The sequence below is a fragment of the Trematomus bernacchii genome, unplaced genomic scaffold (genome assembly GCF_902827165.1).
Source record: "Trematomus bernacchii unplaced genomic scaffold, fTreBer1.1, whole genome shotgun sequence".
Taxonomy (NCBI): Eukaryota; Metazoa; Chordata; class Actinopteri; order Perciformes; family Nototheniidae; genus Trematomus; species Trematomus bernacchii.
The window spans coordinates 7,379,266-7,394,324 of record NW_022988097.1 but is presented as its reverse complement, the minus strand read 5'-3'; the positions used below and the strand labels follow the sequence as shown (position 1 = coordinate 7,394,324).

At 40.5% G+C, this 15,059-nt stretch overlaps 1 protein-coding gene across 2 annotated transcripts in view; it reads left to right on the top strand.

Annotated features, from left to right (window-relative positions):
* Positions 1 to 6,715, top strand: part of ctnna1 (catenin (cadherin-associated protein), alpha 1) — a 76,425-nt gene extending 69,710 nt beyond the window's left edge. The window contains exons 17-18 of one of the 2 annotated variants that reach the window (XM_034121472.1): positions 3,385 to 3,519; positions 4,890 to 6,715. In XM_034121472.1, coding sequence (XP_033977363.1) covers positions 3,385 to 3,519; positions 4,890 to 5,177 — 423 coding nt within the window. In that variant the 3' untranslated portion in view covers positions 5,178 to 6,715. The remainder of the gene's footprint in view (positions 1 to 3,384; positions 3,520 to 4,889) is intronic. The other variant, XM_034121471.1, reaches the window with a different exon arrangement.
* Positions 6,716 to 15,059: the final 8,344 nt, after the last annotated feature.

Genomic DNA, 15,059 nt, shown 5'->3' with positions numbered 1-15,059 from the left:
AGCAGCCGGAGACGACGGGAGGAAAAAAATTACAATGATGGGCTCTAATGGTGGAAGTCACTATTAGAGGAGAGCATCGCTCACCGGGAACAAGAGCGATGATCCTTCTCTTTTTCACACCAGAGCAAATTCTGTTTTGTGAAACGGAAATGAATTGTTTGAATAGTGGGGATAGATGTGATTTTCAACATGACTGCACGGTTATGGTGTTAGCACAACCGGCAGAGCATTAACATATAAGTGAACAAATACACCCACATTATATGCCCCATTTATTATTTGCACTTTTAATTATTCATACCGTTGAGTTTAAAAGCAGAGGAACAAAAAGGTTTTCTTTGTGCGATTTGAGTCACCTACTGAGACATCTGGTTTGTAGCACAGCGCAGGTATCAGCTTGTGAACAGCGCGCTGCTTAATCACACGCAGTGCTTCTATTTGCATTACCCAAAACAATCCAAGGTGTTCTTGTCTCTTCTCTGTGCAACTTCTGTATGCACATGTCACACTCAGAGCAGCCTTTGCAGAGTTTCCTGAGTGCTGAGTGAAGCCAGCAGCTGAGCTGAGTACGAGCACAAGTGATGCTTTCACAGTGCCCTGCGCTCAGCCGTCTGAATACTTCCCCGAGCCCTCATTAGCATGGCTGCTGCATTCAGCCTCATCCCAGGTCTGTGCTACTGCTCCCGCTCTCTCTCACTTGCTTATACCCCCCCCCCGACTACAGTTGAATCCTCCTGTGTACGTCCAGCTTCCCCAGTTGGATTTAGCCCCCTTATTTACTCCTCCATGCTGTTTCCCCTCTGGCTCATTCTTCATCCTCGTCTTTTTCTCCAACTACCTATTTTTCTCTGGTTCTTTCCTCTCTCTTTAAAAAAAAGAAAACACTTCCTCCCACTCCCATTTTCTCTAGTCTCTCAGCCATGTATGATGATCATCCCCTCCAGCTCTCTTTCCCCTCATCTCCTCTTGCATACCTTCTTTAATAGAATGCCAACTGTTACATTTCCCTCCTCTCTCCTCAGCCCATCCCTCTATTAATCAGCAGTGGACGCTAGTGACAGAGAAGGCTTAAGGTCCATTTTATTAACACTGTCAGAGGACATCTTTAGAGCTCTCCATAAGGAAAGACATCATTTTGAATGGTTTACGTAGGATTTGTTTGACCTTAAATATGTGCTTGAATACGTTGAAAGAATATTGCTTTTATTTGTGCTTCACTTTCTCGTCCTCCTACTAAAGCACCCCGCCGCTCTGAGGTATGATGTGTACAAAGGGGCACAGTTGTGCTGGCTGGGGAGAGTGTGTAGATGCATGCATGGCTGTGTTTCTGGGAGTGTGTGCACTGTATTCAGCAGAGCGCTCTACACACCCACCAGGGATACAGACGCGCTCAGCAGGATTAGAAGCATCATAAGTCCTAGACTCTTTGAAGTGTGGTAAAATGTTGATAGCAAAGATATTTTAGTTTCCTTCGTTTGCATAGAGAAACGACATCTGGGGTTTCCTCGCCCTGTGTGGATTTAGTGCACGATAATAGCGGTCATTATTGAGAGATGTCAACTCTGTGTCATACGCTCCGTTATATCCAGACAAAAAGCCTCTTGAGTTTGTCTAGACTCATGCAAACACAAGTGTTTGTCAGCACTGACCTCAACATTTTCCTCTCTGCAGAGATTCTATCAATTAAAAAGATTGGCTGCTATTACCTCCCTTTCACCTTTTTCCCTGCACTCAGAATTAAGCTCTGCCAAAGGACTCCTCCTTCAGACTGCCAAGCACCTGCAAATACTGGACTTTGGAGCCAGTATTTTCTCTTGGCTTGCTCACAGACATGGGGTGTTTCTCAATCGCGAGTAAAGCTGCTTCAGAGCCACTATTTCAAGCATACTACGTCATCGAGTGCCGCCGAAGTACTGTTCCAATCTCCAGTATACTTGGAAATCTACCGAGCCCGGCGTACTCCGTTTGGAGAAATATCGAGGCTGCACATGAGTAGACTCCGCGGTCTTAAAATCCCCACAATGCTTTGCGCACGGACCAATTTCCCCAAATCTGTGGCGGAAGATGTAAGGCGGGGCCTCTCATATGACGCACACCTGCACACTTGCTAGCGTGTTCCACACTTCGTTTTCCGAATGCCAGGAAGTATTCTTGCCTCGCTTCTGAAGCAAGATGCTCGGCAGACATGTGCTACCAAGCAAGCGTACTCGCGATTGAGAAACACCCAAGGTCACCCAAGTGCTTTTCACAGGTAGAGTTAGTTTAGTGAGTGTGAAAAGCTGCCAGCCTCTGATTATCTGTAACGAAGTCCGTCTAATGTAATGATCATCGCTGACATATCCTTAGTGTCGTGTCTCTGAGATCTACAATCGGATGCAAAGCATCAGACACCCATCAATGTGTCCTAATTAACATGCTGGCAGGGGGCTTGTTTAGCAAACTAGGAAAGAGATTGGAAATGGTATTTAAAGGCAGGGCTCGAGTCCTAATTATGATGAGATGAAATAATTCAAAAGGATTGCCAATGCTAAACGAAATGCATTTGTGGAGCTCTTTGCATGCTGCCACTTTCAAGTGGGTTTTATAATTTATTGGGATTTCTTGAAGTTGATGGATTTTTTTATGGCTCCAATGTATTTTGTTTTGATCCCAGCTGACTTTTGGCAATATTACAATGCATGGTTGGGAATAAGAGGCTTTTTGGACTAGGTTTTGAGTCCATAGTCTCTGTTCTTTCACAATTTAAGCTCGGATCCGTTGCATGTTTCCTCCGAGTACTAATTGTATTTATTGAAGCCGGTTAGAGTGCTTCTCCAGTGCTGCGCTTTAATTCGCACCTTGTTGTCGGGTTGAAGGCAAGAGCCCACATTAGTGACAGGAGGTGGGATGATGACTTTGTTACATTTTGAAAACATTACTCATCTGCGAACCAGGGTGCTGTTAACACTTCAGATCATGTATTTTTGTTTCTAAAAAAACTTCACACCAGATTAAAACTGTTACCCAAAGGTAATTGATTGACAGCCGTGTTTTCCTCCTAATAGAATTGGCATGCTGTGTGACTTGATCGTGCTTAACCCTGTGAAGATGAGTTATCAATCTACCAAGTTGTGGGCGTACGTTTGTCATTTTGGCTCTGAGCGCGGCCCTAATGTGGGTGTCTACCTTACCTGTCACACTGCTACTAACTCATCTTGATAAAGTGTGAGATCATGGCGTCTGTACAATCACATAAATATTCACATTGAGTAGTAGCAGCGAGTTCCAAAAATTGATTCATTGTACAACCAGCAAAAGCAGGTAGCATTGAAACCACAAACCTGTGTATGCTCACATACTAAGTGATGTGCACACGTGTTGACGCCTGTTCTCTCTCTCTCGCAGTGCCCCGACTCCACCTGTAAGCAGGACCTGCTGGCCTACCTGCAGCGCATCGCCCTGTACTGCCACCAGCTCAACATCTGCAGCAAGGTCAAGGCTGAGGTGCAGAACCTGGGAGGAGAGCTGGTCGTCTCCGGGGTAAGTTCAACACCTTTTTAAACTATTGAATTTCAACCAGTAAGAGATCGCCGTGGGAAATGTTCCAATTTCACTAAATCAGTCCAAAAAATATTATTTACTTGCTGCAAATAAAATCCAACAATGCCATGTTCCCAAGGAAGCTTAATCGTCAACTCCAAACAAAACACCTGTCACTTCAAAAGAACAACACGGACCATTTTTTTTTCTGCCTGCGTAAACAAACTGAGAAATGGGTAGCTGTTATGAGAAAAACCACAAAGAGAGAGCTCTCAAAGCTAGTTACTTACCAGCTGAACTCGTAGCCAAATTGAGAGACTCTCATTAAATATAATTCTGCTGTATAAAGCTACAATGTGTCATTTTGGGTTGTTAATATTCCGCAGGATTTATTTAATGTAAAAAATGAACCGTGGCTCTAAAAAGGTTGATAATCACTGAACTAAACCATGGACAAGTATGTATGTGATCTTCATTGTAAAAATATCTTAAGAGTTCAAATGGAAGTGGGGCTGGTAGCAGCAATTCAGCTTCAAAATGATTCGCACAAAGGGGTTCAACTTTAATGTAAGTAGGAAATGCAGTCTGTTCCTGAAGGAAGGATACACACAGAGTATTTTGGGTTAGAAGCAATGAGGGAAACAGGATTGCAATTGTTGACAAGGAAGTTTCTGGCAGAAACATAATTAAATCAATAGAATGCATTGGCTACTTTCTAAAGTTTTATTATCCGGCAATGCCCACATAAATTAAAAATACTAAGACTTAATGGCATCGGCTGTTGCTTGTGATTAGTTAATGATTAATTCTCGGCACTGTAATCTGCAGCTTATATTTTATATCAAATAAACAGATAACAGAAATAATGGCTTTCCTTGTGCTGGACTATTGTTGGCCAACTGTTTCTTAACCTTTTTGAGCTCACTGAACAAGGCCAGTGTTTACAGAACCCTGGAGCATGAATGAACTACTTACTTGCCACTCTGATGTTTAAGATAGGTTACCTTTGTGTGCAGGAAATCATTATTTCCACCCTCTTTTCTGTAGGGCTGAAATGAGCCTGTGCTTCCAACTCTTGAAGTCAAGTGTCACCACTGTCTCTGGGCCTATTCAATTGTGGGGATTAAATTAGAGTGACCTTTTTCCATATTCTCAAATTTCTCACATCTGTTCTTAGTCCAGACCAACTCTGTGGTTGGTTGGTTAGTTATTCTGTTAATCATTGTTTCTCATTAAATTGGAAAAGGTTAAAAGGACAGAAACTTTTCATTTTCAATTTACATTCATTCAAAAAGGTGTGAATAAAAGAAAAAATGTCAGGTTATTTTTACAATGTTCCAAGGCTAACCGTTTCTCTGTCTTTTCCACAGTTGGACAGCGCCATGTCTCTCATTCAGGCCGCAAAGAATCTGATGAACACAGTCGTGTCCACCGTCAAGGCCTCCTACGTTGCCTCTACTAAGTACCAGAAGAACAAAAACATGGAGGCCCTGAATATGCCGGCCATTTCCTGGAAGATGAAAGCCCCCGAGAAGAAGCCCCTGGTGAAGAGAGAGAAGCAGGACGACCAGACCAACCGGGTGAAGAGGTCCTCTCAGAAGAAGCACATCAACCCCGTGCAGGCTCTCAGCGAGTTCAAGGCCATGGATAGCATCTAGACTCCCCTTTCAGTCAAGAGAACACACATATTGACCAATGAGTTTATATATAGATATAGCTTGTCATTCTATCTAAAAGAAAAGGTTTTATCCTATTTGTTCCACTTTTGCATAGGCGGCCATTATATTCCTACACTGCCTCGTTTCTATTCCATACGTTTGGATTTGCTCTAGTCTGTAGCAATAACTGTCTCTCCTTTGGAAAATACAGATAGAGCGAAATCAAACTGACTAATGCATTAAAACAAATATATTTCCCATGTTTTATTTCATGTTGATGGAAGGAAGGTGACTGGATTTCATAGATATAATAAGAGCTAATTCCATAAGGCTTTTGGTTATTTTGTATTCTAACCAGTTTTATAATAAGGCTGTTGGGTCGCTGGTGTTTTTCACTACAATGTTTGATTATGGCAAAAATACCGTCTGTACTGCAAATATGTACTATGCAAAATCTGTTAGCTTTTTTTTTACTTGAGGAATAACTAGTTCATTTGGATGTGCTGGGCTAACTGGTAATATTTTAAATGTGTTTTGGTTCAGGCATAAGGAACCAAAGTCACTATTTTTCCATGTGTACCTTTTTCTAACTTTATACGTACATTGTTATGCCACTATACATGCTTCAAATAAGTCTAAAGAAAACATATGTTCTGTGCTGAATGATTTATACCCCTGTACTGGTAAATGTCATTTCTTTATAATTTAAACATCTCAAATTCATTGTATTTTCAGTTTTTTGTTTTTATGTATCCTTGCAGCAAACCAAAGGCAACTGAGTATTTCCCCCCAACCTTCTGTTTTGCTGCATAACTTGGTCAGACTTTGTTTATTGGCCTGGCCTCCTGAGAGACTGGGAGAACCCAGTGGGCTAAACAACGAGAAGACCCAGAGTCTTTTCTTTCCAAAGCCGACAAGCTTCATTAACTGTCAATGAGACCAAACACCTCCACGATTTAAGATGTGTTCAAATGAAGGGATCAATATGTTTCTCTCCACTGCTTAGACGTATCAGCAAGGAAGGGAGGGGATTTCTTCTACTTTAAACTCTGCTTATTTTTTCCTTGTCCTTAAGCTTGAACACTAATCAAGGTATTATGTCGGGCACAATCTATATAGAAAACTAGAATCAAGTTGCCAGGAGTTGGAGCTTTAAAATGAAACGGGAGAGAGTTTGTTTTCTTTTTAACTTCAGGTAAAAAGCAGGAGTTCTCCAGTCATACATTGAGGTGCATTGTTGTTCAGAGGCTTTGACACTCTGCTGTTCTGGTCTCGAGCTGAAATTTGTTTTGCTCGTTTGACATCTGTGATCTTTGGCAGTGAAAGATATGATTATCTGTTAGGTGGATTTCTTTTTATTTTATTTTCCTGTACAACTAAACATTTCGACAGTTTGTCTTTTGCTGTAATTGAGTTTGGATTTGAGTGATATCAACTATTTTGCTGTGGATTTTTTTGTTGAGAGCTGACCTATTAGTGCACACGTTTCTTATATTCATGTGCCTGCTTTATATCTTAATAAACAATTAAAAAGGAAACTACTGTTTTTCTCTTTATTTATCTGATGGGATTATCCGCAGACTGAAGTAATGTTTTTCTATCCTCCCTTGAACCTTCTTTTTATATGCTTTGTTTTGCCATTATACCAGATTTATGTTGTAATAACAAGGAGAGCGTAAGCCCTAAGGAATCATTTTCTCTCAAAAGTAAAATTAATTTTAGCACCCCCTCCAAATATGCTGCTGTGTATAATGAAGGCATTATATTATGTATACATGCCTCCCAAGACTGCATTATTGACTTCAGGGCTATATACAGCATGATCTTTTAAGTTCTGTAATTAGGTTGCTTTACTTTTGTTAGTTATGTTCTCCTAAAGAGAAATAAGTGCCGCTTTTAAAATCAAACGCATTCCTCAGTCTTTAGGTGGTGTCTAACAATAGCCTGTGAACAAAGTGCCCTTATGACGATAAACATGTGAAGCAAGAAAGTATTTTGAACAAAGTGTGTATTTTTCCAAACTCACACATATTGACTTAGCTCTGAGGAGAAAAATCCATTCTCTAAATGTTTTGTTTTGACAAAAAGGCAGAGGCAGGTGAGCTTAAGTATAACAAAATGTGTTTCTTTCTGATTGTTCTTTGAGCTGTCCTAACTAATCTACATACACTTTTGATTTAGATTTCTTAAATTTCCCAGAATAACTTTGAACGACCCACAGAAAATGCTTGGGAAATAGATGGATAGCAGTAGAGTGATAAGATTTCCAAACCCTGGCCTGGTGACTTTTGGCAATCAAACCGCTCATGGAACGCTGCCTTACTTCAGGATGTATTTTACAGATTGTTTTATCACATCAAATGTAAATACATTGACACTAATAAATAAAGATACCTACAAAGCCACAGGGGAAAGTAACAGAAAACAAAGACTCAAATAGTATGCTATGGTGCAAAATGAGAAATAGGGTAACTTTATCTCAACATTACTGACCATCTTCGAGACTCATCTGAGATTTAAAACTGGAATTGTACTTGAGAGGTGTATCAATTAATTAAAAGAGTATAGGACACTCATGTTACATTATAAAGATAGTGCTGTTGACCTGATCTTTATTGGCCCCATTCTCCAAATGGTGTTAAATTGCACAATAGTAAAGGTCTTTAGCAAAAATGTAAAATCCCCGGGTGAGCTTTACATGTAGGTCATAACATCCCTTGTGACCCTTGTTTTGTTTGACCTACAAAAAAGGTGATTTGTCTAAAATCAAAAAATTAAAACAACAGGGATTACAGCTGCAGCAAAACATGAAAGTGAAATTGAAGGATGCAGTAGGAAGAACGAATAACAAACATTTCTCCTCACATATATTTAATGCTTGTCACATGCAATGCTTGTTGTGATAGTATGTCATTAGTGGGTATGTTGGAAATATTTGGACGGTTGCTGCCCACTTTTTAACTTGCTTTGACATTTATTTTTCAAACCACTTCCTCTCTCAAAGAGGCCCTTTGCCAGGCTGCCATTGTGAATAAGAATTTGTTTTTTAATGATTTGCCTGCCTGAATAGAGGCTGAAAAAACATTGAAATTAAACATCAGTAATTCTAGCTTTCTGAGAGGAAGTACAGGAGGTGTGAAATGATGGAAACATTTTTTCTGGTTCAGGTTGTGTATTTTGTATTTGCATTTAGATATAACGATTTGTTTAAACTAATAGGAACAATTAGAAATAATTATAGAATACACTTTTATCAATATATTATGGAGTGATAGACCCCTTTTTAATGGAATACTTTTTCAGTTGCAGGAAGAGCACGTGTGAATACAATGGCACGATTCGAATTAGCGTCCCAGTTAGTTTTATCAGTGAGTGAGAATGTACAATAGTGTAGCTGTAGCGGTTGAACTAACCTCACTAAATGGAATGCAGCCCTAATCAACGTTATCAACCTCACCTGTGCTGCATTACCCGCTAACTCAGAATGACTGCCATTAAAAGCGTCTGCTAATGAGAGAGAAACCGTCATAATACAGTTACATATACTTTTATTATTTGTGTTAACCAAAAGTTTTAACGTTTACGAGTTGCTGTAGCATCCGAGGAAACAAAAGGGAGACGAGTAAGGGAGTTAGCACAGTTTTAATGCAGCATTGTTAGCACAAGTGCTAGCATACGTTTCAGTGAAGCTAACTCCCGGGCCCCGGCTAGCTTCCATACTGGCCGCTGCTTCTCAGAGGGAAGCACTGCGACTGACAGGACAACCAATGTAAGTGTAACCAGCCCGTTTCAATAAAAACGACAAGGTACATTTCAAGTAATTGAGCTATGGTAGTGACAGAAATTATGCAGCTAGTGTTTTCACAGCTAAGTGGACCCAGCCAGCATGCCCCGACTTTGTACGTCGTATACTCACTTCACTTTCATGAAATGTTGTTTGGACTGGTAAAAACATGTCATGTTCTACACCCTGTAGGGCCAATCCTGAACTGTTCATCCTGCTGACCTTTCAGAGAAACACGACCTGCAAGTGCTGTGTGACAGTTCATGAATGGACGGCTGTTATACTGAAATGGTTCAACACCTACACGCTGCCCTCAGAAAATGTAATGGTAAGTGACTACTTTTATCATTTTTGCTGGTTTTATTGTTGTTCTTCTCTTATGTTGTAAATCGTTTTTGAAAATTGCACACAGCAGCTGCAGCCTGCTTTTTCTATGTGCTGCTAATGGCTGAAAGACATGGATAACTTGTTTATTTATACTACATTCTGTGGTGTGCTGTCTTTTGATGTGGTTCTGTATAAGATTTGATCTCAAAACCCATTGATGCCCTTTGAGTCTGGTTTATTCTCTTTGTTCAGCGACCTTGTAGTCTACCGATACATGTTGTGACTTAGAATGGGATACTCATGTGTTAGTATACTGTGAAGTGGTATTTGAATAGTGCTATGTATCTATGAGGTTGGATCTTTCAGGTTGAAAGTACACAAGAGTTTTCCAAATGCAGCTCCAAGTAAAAGTTTGAACACAAGACTTATGATCCACAATTTTTATATATTTTTTGTTACCATACTCTCTCCACCACAACAAGTTGAAACTTTCCTCTCACTCCAGAAATGTCACTGACACCGGGCCTTGACATCTTCACTGAACTTTATGAAATGAATCAGTATGTGGTACCATGCACACGCTGTTGACTGAAAAGAAGCAACAAGAGAGATGGAGAGGAGGCCACTAGTTTCATAATCACCTTTCCAATATTACACATTCATTATCATGAAAAGACTTTCAAAATATAGATCTCCATATCACATCACTATTACCACTGGCCCTGTAAGGAAATAATCTGCTCCCTACAATGTTAATAGATTCAGGGTGCTTTGAATTAGTCTGCCGTTAGGAAATAAGCACATTCTAAAAATGTAAAGGCCTCACACATAAGTTAATGATGATAAATCTCCCATATGTTTCGGTAAGTCCTGTGTGTTGTGTAGTCTTTGACTTGGGTTGACAGGGTGCATGAAGAAAATGAACAAAAAGCAAGTAAACTTTCCCTTTCACTCGACCATGCAAAGGTGGAATGTAGGTTACAAACATCATAGGACAATAAGCAAACGTTCCCAGAAAAGTGATTGATTTGTCTTGTTCGGAATCACTCTTTGTTGTTGAGTTCTGCCCCATCAGTGCCTTCCTAATCCACAAAGCCGTATCAAAAAAGTTGTTACCCCTTGGAGGTCACGATGGGAACTTTTAAATATGCTTTTACATTTCATTGCAATATGCTTGCTTTTTCCCTCCTTACTGTTTGCATGCAATAATAGCAGTTAACAATACTTTCCTAGTTTTTATAAAGGTATTTCTAGAATTCCATAAAGCAGAAATCCAGCTTTCCTCGGTCAAATTACAGTAACTGTCATTTTTTAGATATATAGGCTCATAAAAGATTACATGTTTTAGGTTATTTAAAACCTAAACTTGTTCTCGTAGGGCTACATCAGTGCCAGATAAATAAAGCCATGTACTACATTTGTTTAGCACTGTTGTTTCTATTTAATCGTGGGATTATAGTAAACCTTGCTTGAGGCGGAGCTGTCCAGTCTACTGTGGTGCTGATCACTATCTGAGCAGAGGAGCCCGTTTCCTTTTTACAAGTAAGGATTAGTTCGGCTCAGAGTCCAATGCACAACTTCAGCTACAGAGGAAATCTCAAAGATCTGTTGCTGAAATCCACTGATCTCTGAGGTCAGTGGAAGATCAGCCTGATCGATTAATCACCAGACATGCCACCCAGAAGCCTTTTCCATACAGTGCAAGCATCAGATGCTGAGTTTTGCACAGCAAGCAGAATGGCGTTCGAGTCAGTCACACAGTGAGCGCAAATGAAACACTGAAGCTGGGAGACCCGCCCACTGACTGATGTACATTCTGGTTTTCTTAAGTGTTGATAAAGATTATATGTACAGATATTTGCTTTATTGTAATTCTAAAATATTGGTTAGTTTGTGAACAGTAAGAACAGAAAAGTGCTCCAACACTAGAAGCATACCTATCTTGAAGGTAAAATATTTAATCTTTTCCCTCATACATTGGTGACTTGTCAAGGTTAAAAATCAAATTGCACTATAAAAAGATAAAGATAAAATCTAAGACCGCATTCCTCCTAGGGGGATTCGCATCGTTGTCACCTTTTTCATCCCTGATAGTCTGCACGCCAGTTTAATATCTGGGTGTTAGGTCATTGAGGACATAGAAGCAGATCAATGAGCAGAACCTGTTTGTGATGGTATTGGATTTTTTATGGGATTTTCCTAAGGTATTCAATTCACTTTATTAGCTAAAGACATACATTCCTACTGGTATGTTATCCATAAACTGTTTCTCAATCGATTGTCTATAAAATGTACTCTTATTACGATAGATATTGATATAGTGATATAAAATTACATACTGTGATAGAGGATTTTATTCATATGAGCCATCCCTAGCTGAACGCTTTTTATACAGCTTCAGCTCTCACCATCTAATCTGTAGTATAATGTTTATTAGCAAACACACAAAAAACATTTAGCAAAATCATACATTGCCATGGGTTTTCCTAGAAAAATATAGTATGAGGGCGCTAACGTCACTTGTGGCCAAAATTACGGCCCGCCCACTTTCCGGCGAAATTTAAGCATTAGAGCAAAGCGGAAAATAATTTCTTCATGTCTTTAAAGCTGCCGAGTCATATATTGCACCTCAAACAACAAATAAAACCCAGAGTTACGGTTTTCTTTACTTCCTCTACAGAAAAAGGAGTTTCTAATTCAGAAATCACAGTTGAAGTGTAAGCCTGCTGCCTGACACTCGTCCACCCGCAGACCGACCGGACATCGATCCCCTGTTCATTCAAAGCTATATGCCGTTTGCCGGTCTGTTCGACACGATTTTCACATTTTTTGATTAATTATAAAATGTTTCACAAACAGAAATATTGTTTTCTGGCATCAATTACAAATGTTACGGGGAAAATCTGCATTTTGGTATGAGGGCGCAGCGCCCCTGTTACCCAGTTAGGCAAACCCTGATTGCAATGACGTGTGGTAGGCTGTGCAATACATATTTGCAAAACTTAGTATCACAGTCTATTATTTAAATCAATTTCTAACAGAGATACATTTTCCACGCTGCGTTTTCTCCTTCACATCTATTCAGGGAAAGTCATGTCGTATAAGTGCCATGTTAGCAAAATGTTAGTCATGGATAGGGATGGTCCGATCGATCGGCCGCCGATCGTTATCGGCCGATATTCACTCTCTGCTGATCGATCGGTGCTCTCTATAAAGGCCGATCAGGAGAGCCGATCACATGACGTAAAATACATGACACTTTTCTCATTGCGCGGCAAAACAAGCTCGCCAAAATGGCTTCACCAGTCTGGCAGTATTTTAAGGTGTCCGAAAATGTCAAAAAGGTGTCAATAAAATTGCGGTATGCAACGTGTGTGAAGCAGAAATCCTGCAGCTCCACCCGCTGTGACGGACCGGTGAGCGGAGTAAAACACACACCAAGAGTTAGACCTAACACACTTAGCTATTTTATCTACCTCTGGAACTAGCTAAACTAGTTATAAATATATTTATTCTTCACTGTCGGGTCACTCATTACTGGATCAGTGAGCTGCATGAGACGATACTGACAGGCTGTCAGGAGAGAGAGAGGGAGAGAGGAAAAGAGAGCTCTTCTGCTCATTTCTCCCGTGTTATTATCCCAATTTAATGTAAACTTGAATAATGGACTTCATTTGAATGTAATAATGATGTTGGTTGTTGTTTGTGGAAGCGCCAGTGAATGAGCCCCATTAACTGAGTTTTAAACATCACTTTAAATGGAAGATCCCCATATCCCCCACCCACTCGATCGGATCGGTATCGGCCGATACTGATTCCGGCGATCGGCCCCAAAATTGGCGATCGGAGCATCCCAAGTCATGGAAAACACAAATTGCATTAAAGTTGTCTGAAGCATGTCTAAATGTTATGCATAGTTTATACGTGGCAATGCTTATAGATGCTAAACCCGGTTTATTGTTTCATTGCACTTACATTACCTCATGTTTAAGCCTGAACCCACCCTAATGTCCCCAGTCGAATACACCTCCATAAATATGGCGGGTCCCCAGAGACTAGTCGAGTCCTGGCATATAATAAGAGGAAGGGTTCTCCTCTGCTGTAAAACAGGAGACCTAAAAAGGCTTTGTGGAGTAAAGTAATACAGTGGGGCTATATGAGACATTTAAATGCAGATATGATGCAAAGGTGACAGCACAGACCAGCCCTTATGCCAGCCCCCCTCCCGCTGCTAGTTTCCTCCCATTTGTGTTTTGCTGTGTCACTCAAACTGCTGTCGTCGCATGACATGTTCGAATGAAGTTTTATCAATCACAGTGGTCAAGCGTGACAGTTTAATCAATAGAGTAAGTTTACCAGAGATTCCCATTATTTTAAAATTAGAGGACCTAAGCTGGGGGGGGGGAGGGGGGTTGCGGGGGCGGAGTGAGGGAGAGCAGGTTGTTGAGGAAGAGGTGGGTGGGCTCAGTAGCTTTTGAGCTATGCTGTACATACACAGGAGTAGGGAGGCTTCTGAAGTATTAGCCCTGAACCATGTGTGGGGGAATTGGCAATAAACACAGGCTGCTGTACTGGCAAATCTGTCAGTGCCAAGGTAGACGTCTCAGATAGATAGGCCCGGCACTGTTGAAGTATAAATGTTAAATATGACTGGTTCTAAGGACCAGTGAACCACAACATACAGATGCCAGAGTGCTGGCATGCCAAATAAGGTAGTCCTCACTAAAATGTCAATGGCATTACACAGGATCCAAGAGTCCATTGAGTCCAGCAGGACACCAGGGAGACTGAGTTGTATTGCTCTTCAGCGCCCACAAACACATCACAGCGGCTCTCTTTTATCTGTTGTGCTTAGCTTCTTTGTTGTAGAATAATTTGACGGGTAAATGTTTCAGATGTCCAATATCAAAACGAGGTAATGGATAAGAGTCAGTTCTTTCAACTTAGTTGCTTAACAGTCACAGCACAGACAATGTTTAGTCTCTCCTCCTATTTAAAAACACTAGAGGCAACTGGGAAGAGTAGAGACTTAGAAGTAAATTGGATGTCCTTAATCCAATTTGAAGGTCTTTATCAGTAACCCACACCTTATGAGTTTAACCTTTGCAGGGTGTCATTAATAATGACATATTCACATTAATAAATAATGTTTTGCTTGGAGCAGTCTGGAGGAAACAGACATCCCTCAAAGCCACAGCTCCAGGCTGAGAATTTGGGAGAACATTAATTACATCATGGCCAGCACGAAAAAATGGTTAGTGTTGTAAGGTACTGAATTGTACAGTATATTGGCCTGTGTCAGGTTTATAGTGGCCCAGTAACACACTTATCAGGTTTAATGGAAGTATTGTCCTTTGGGGGATTTAATTTAGCTTTTCTCTGTAGAAGTGTAATTAGTGATGTGGTATGGGGCTTTCAATCTCCTCCCCGATCATCTCATAAAGTTTGGAATTCCTCCCATGCATGCCGGTCAGAGACTTTTATTGTGACTGCTGAGTCTTACTGCTAGTCTCTTTACAGGCATGAGTCTGCCAATAGTGAGTCATGTAAGCTAAAGACATGAAGAGGTCTGTGTTGAGCACTACCATTCAGCCTCTCAGCACTGGTTAACAGTCACAGCACAGACAATGTTTAGTCTCTCCTCCTATTTAAAAACACTAGAGTAAACCATTGGGTGCTGCTTTAGTCAAATTACATTTAGAACTAGACTTTTAATTTTGCACTCAAATAGGTATTTGTAATAAGAATTAAGCATTGACTACAGGTTGAAA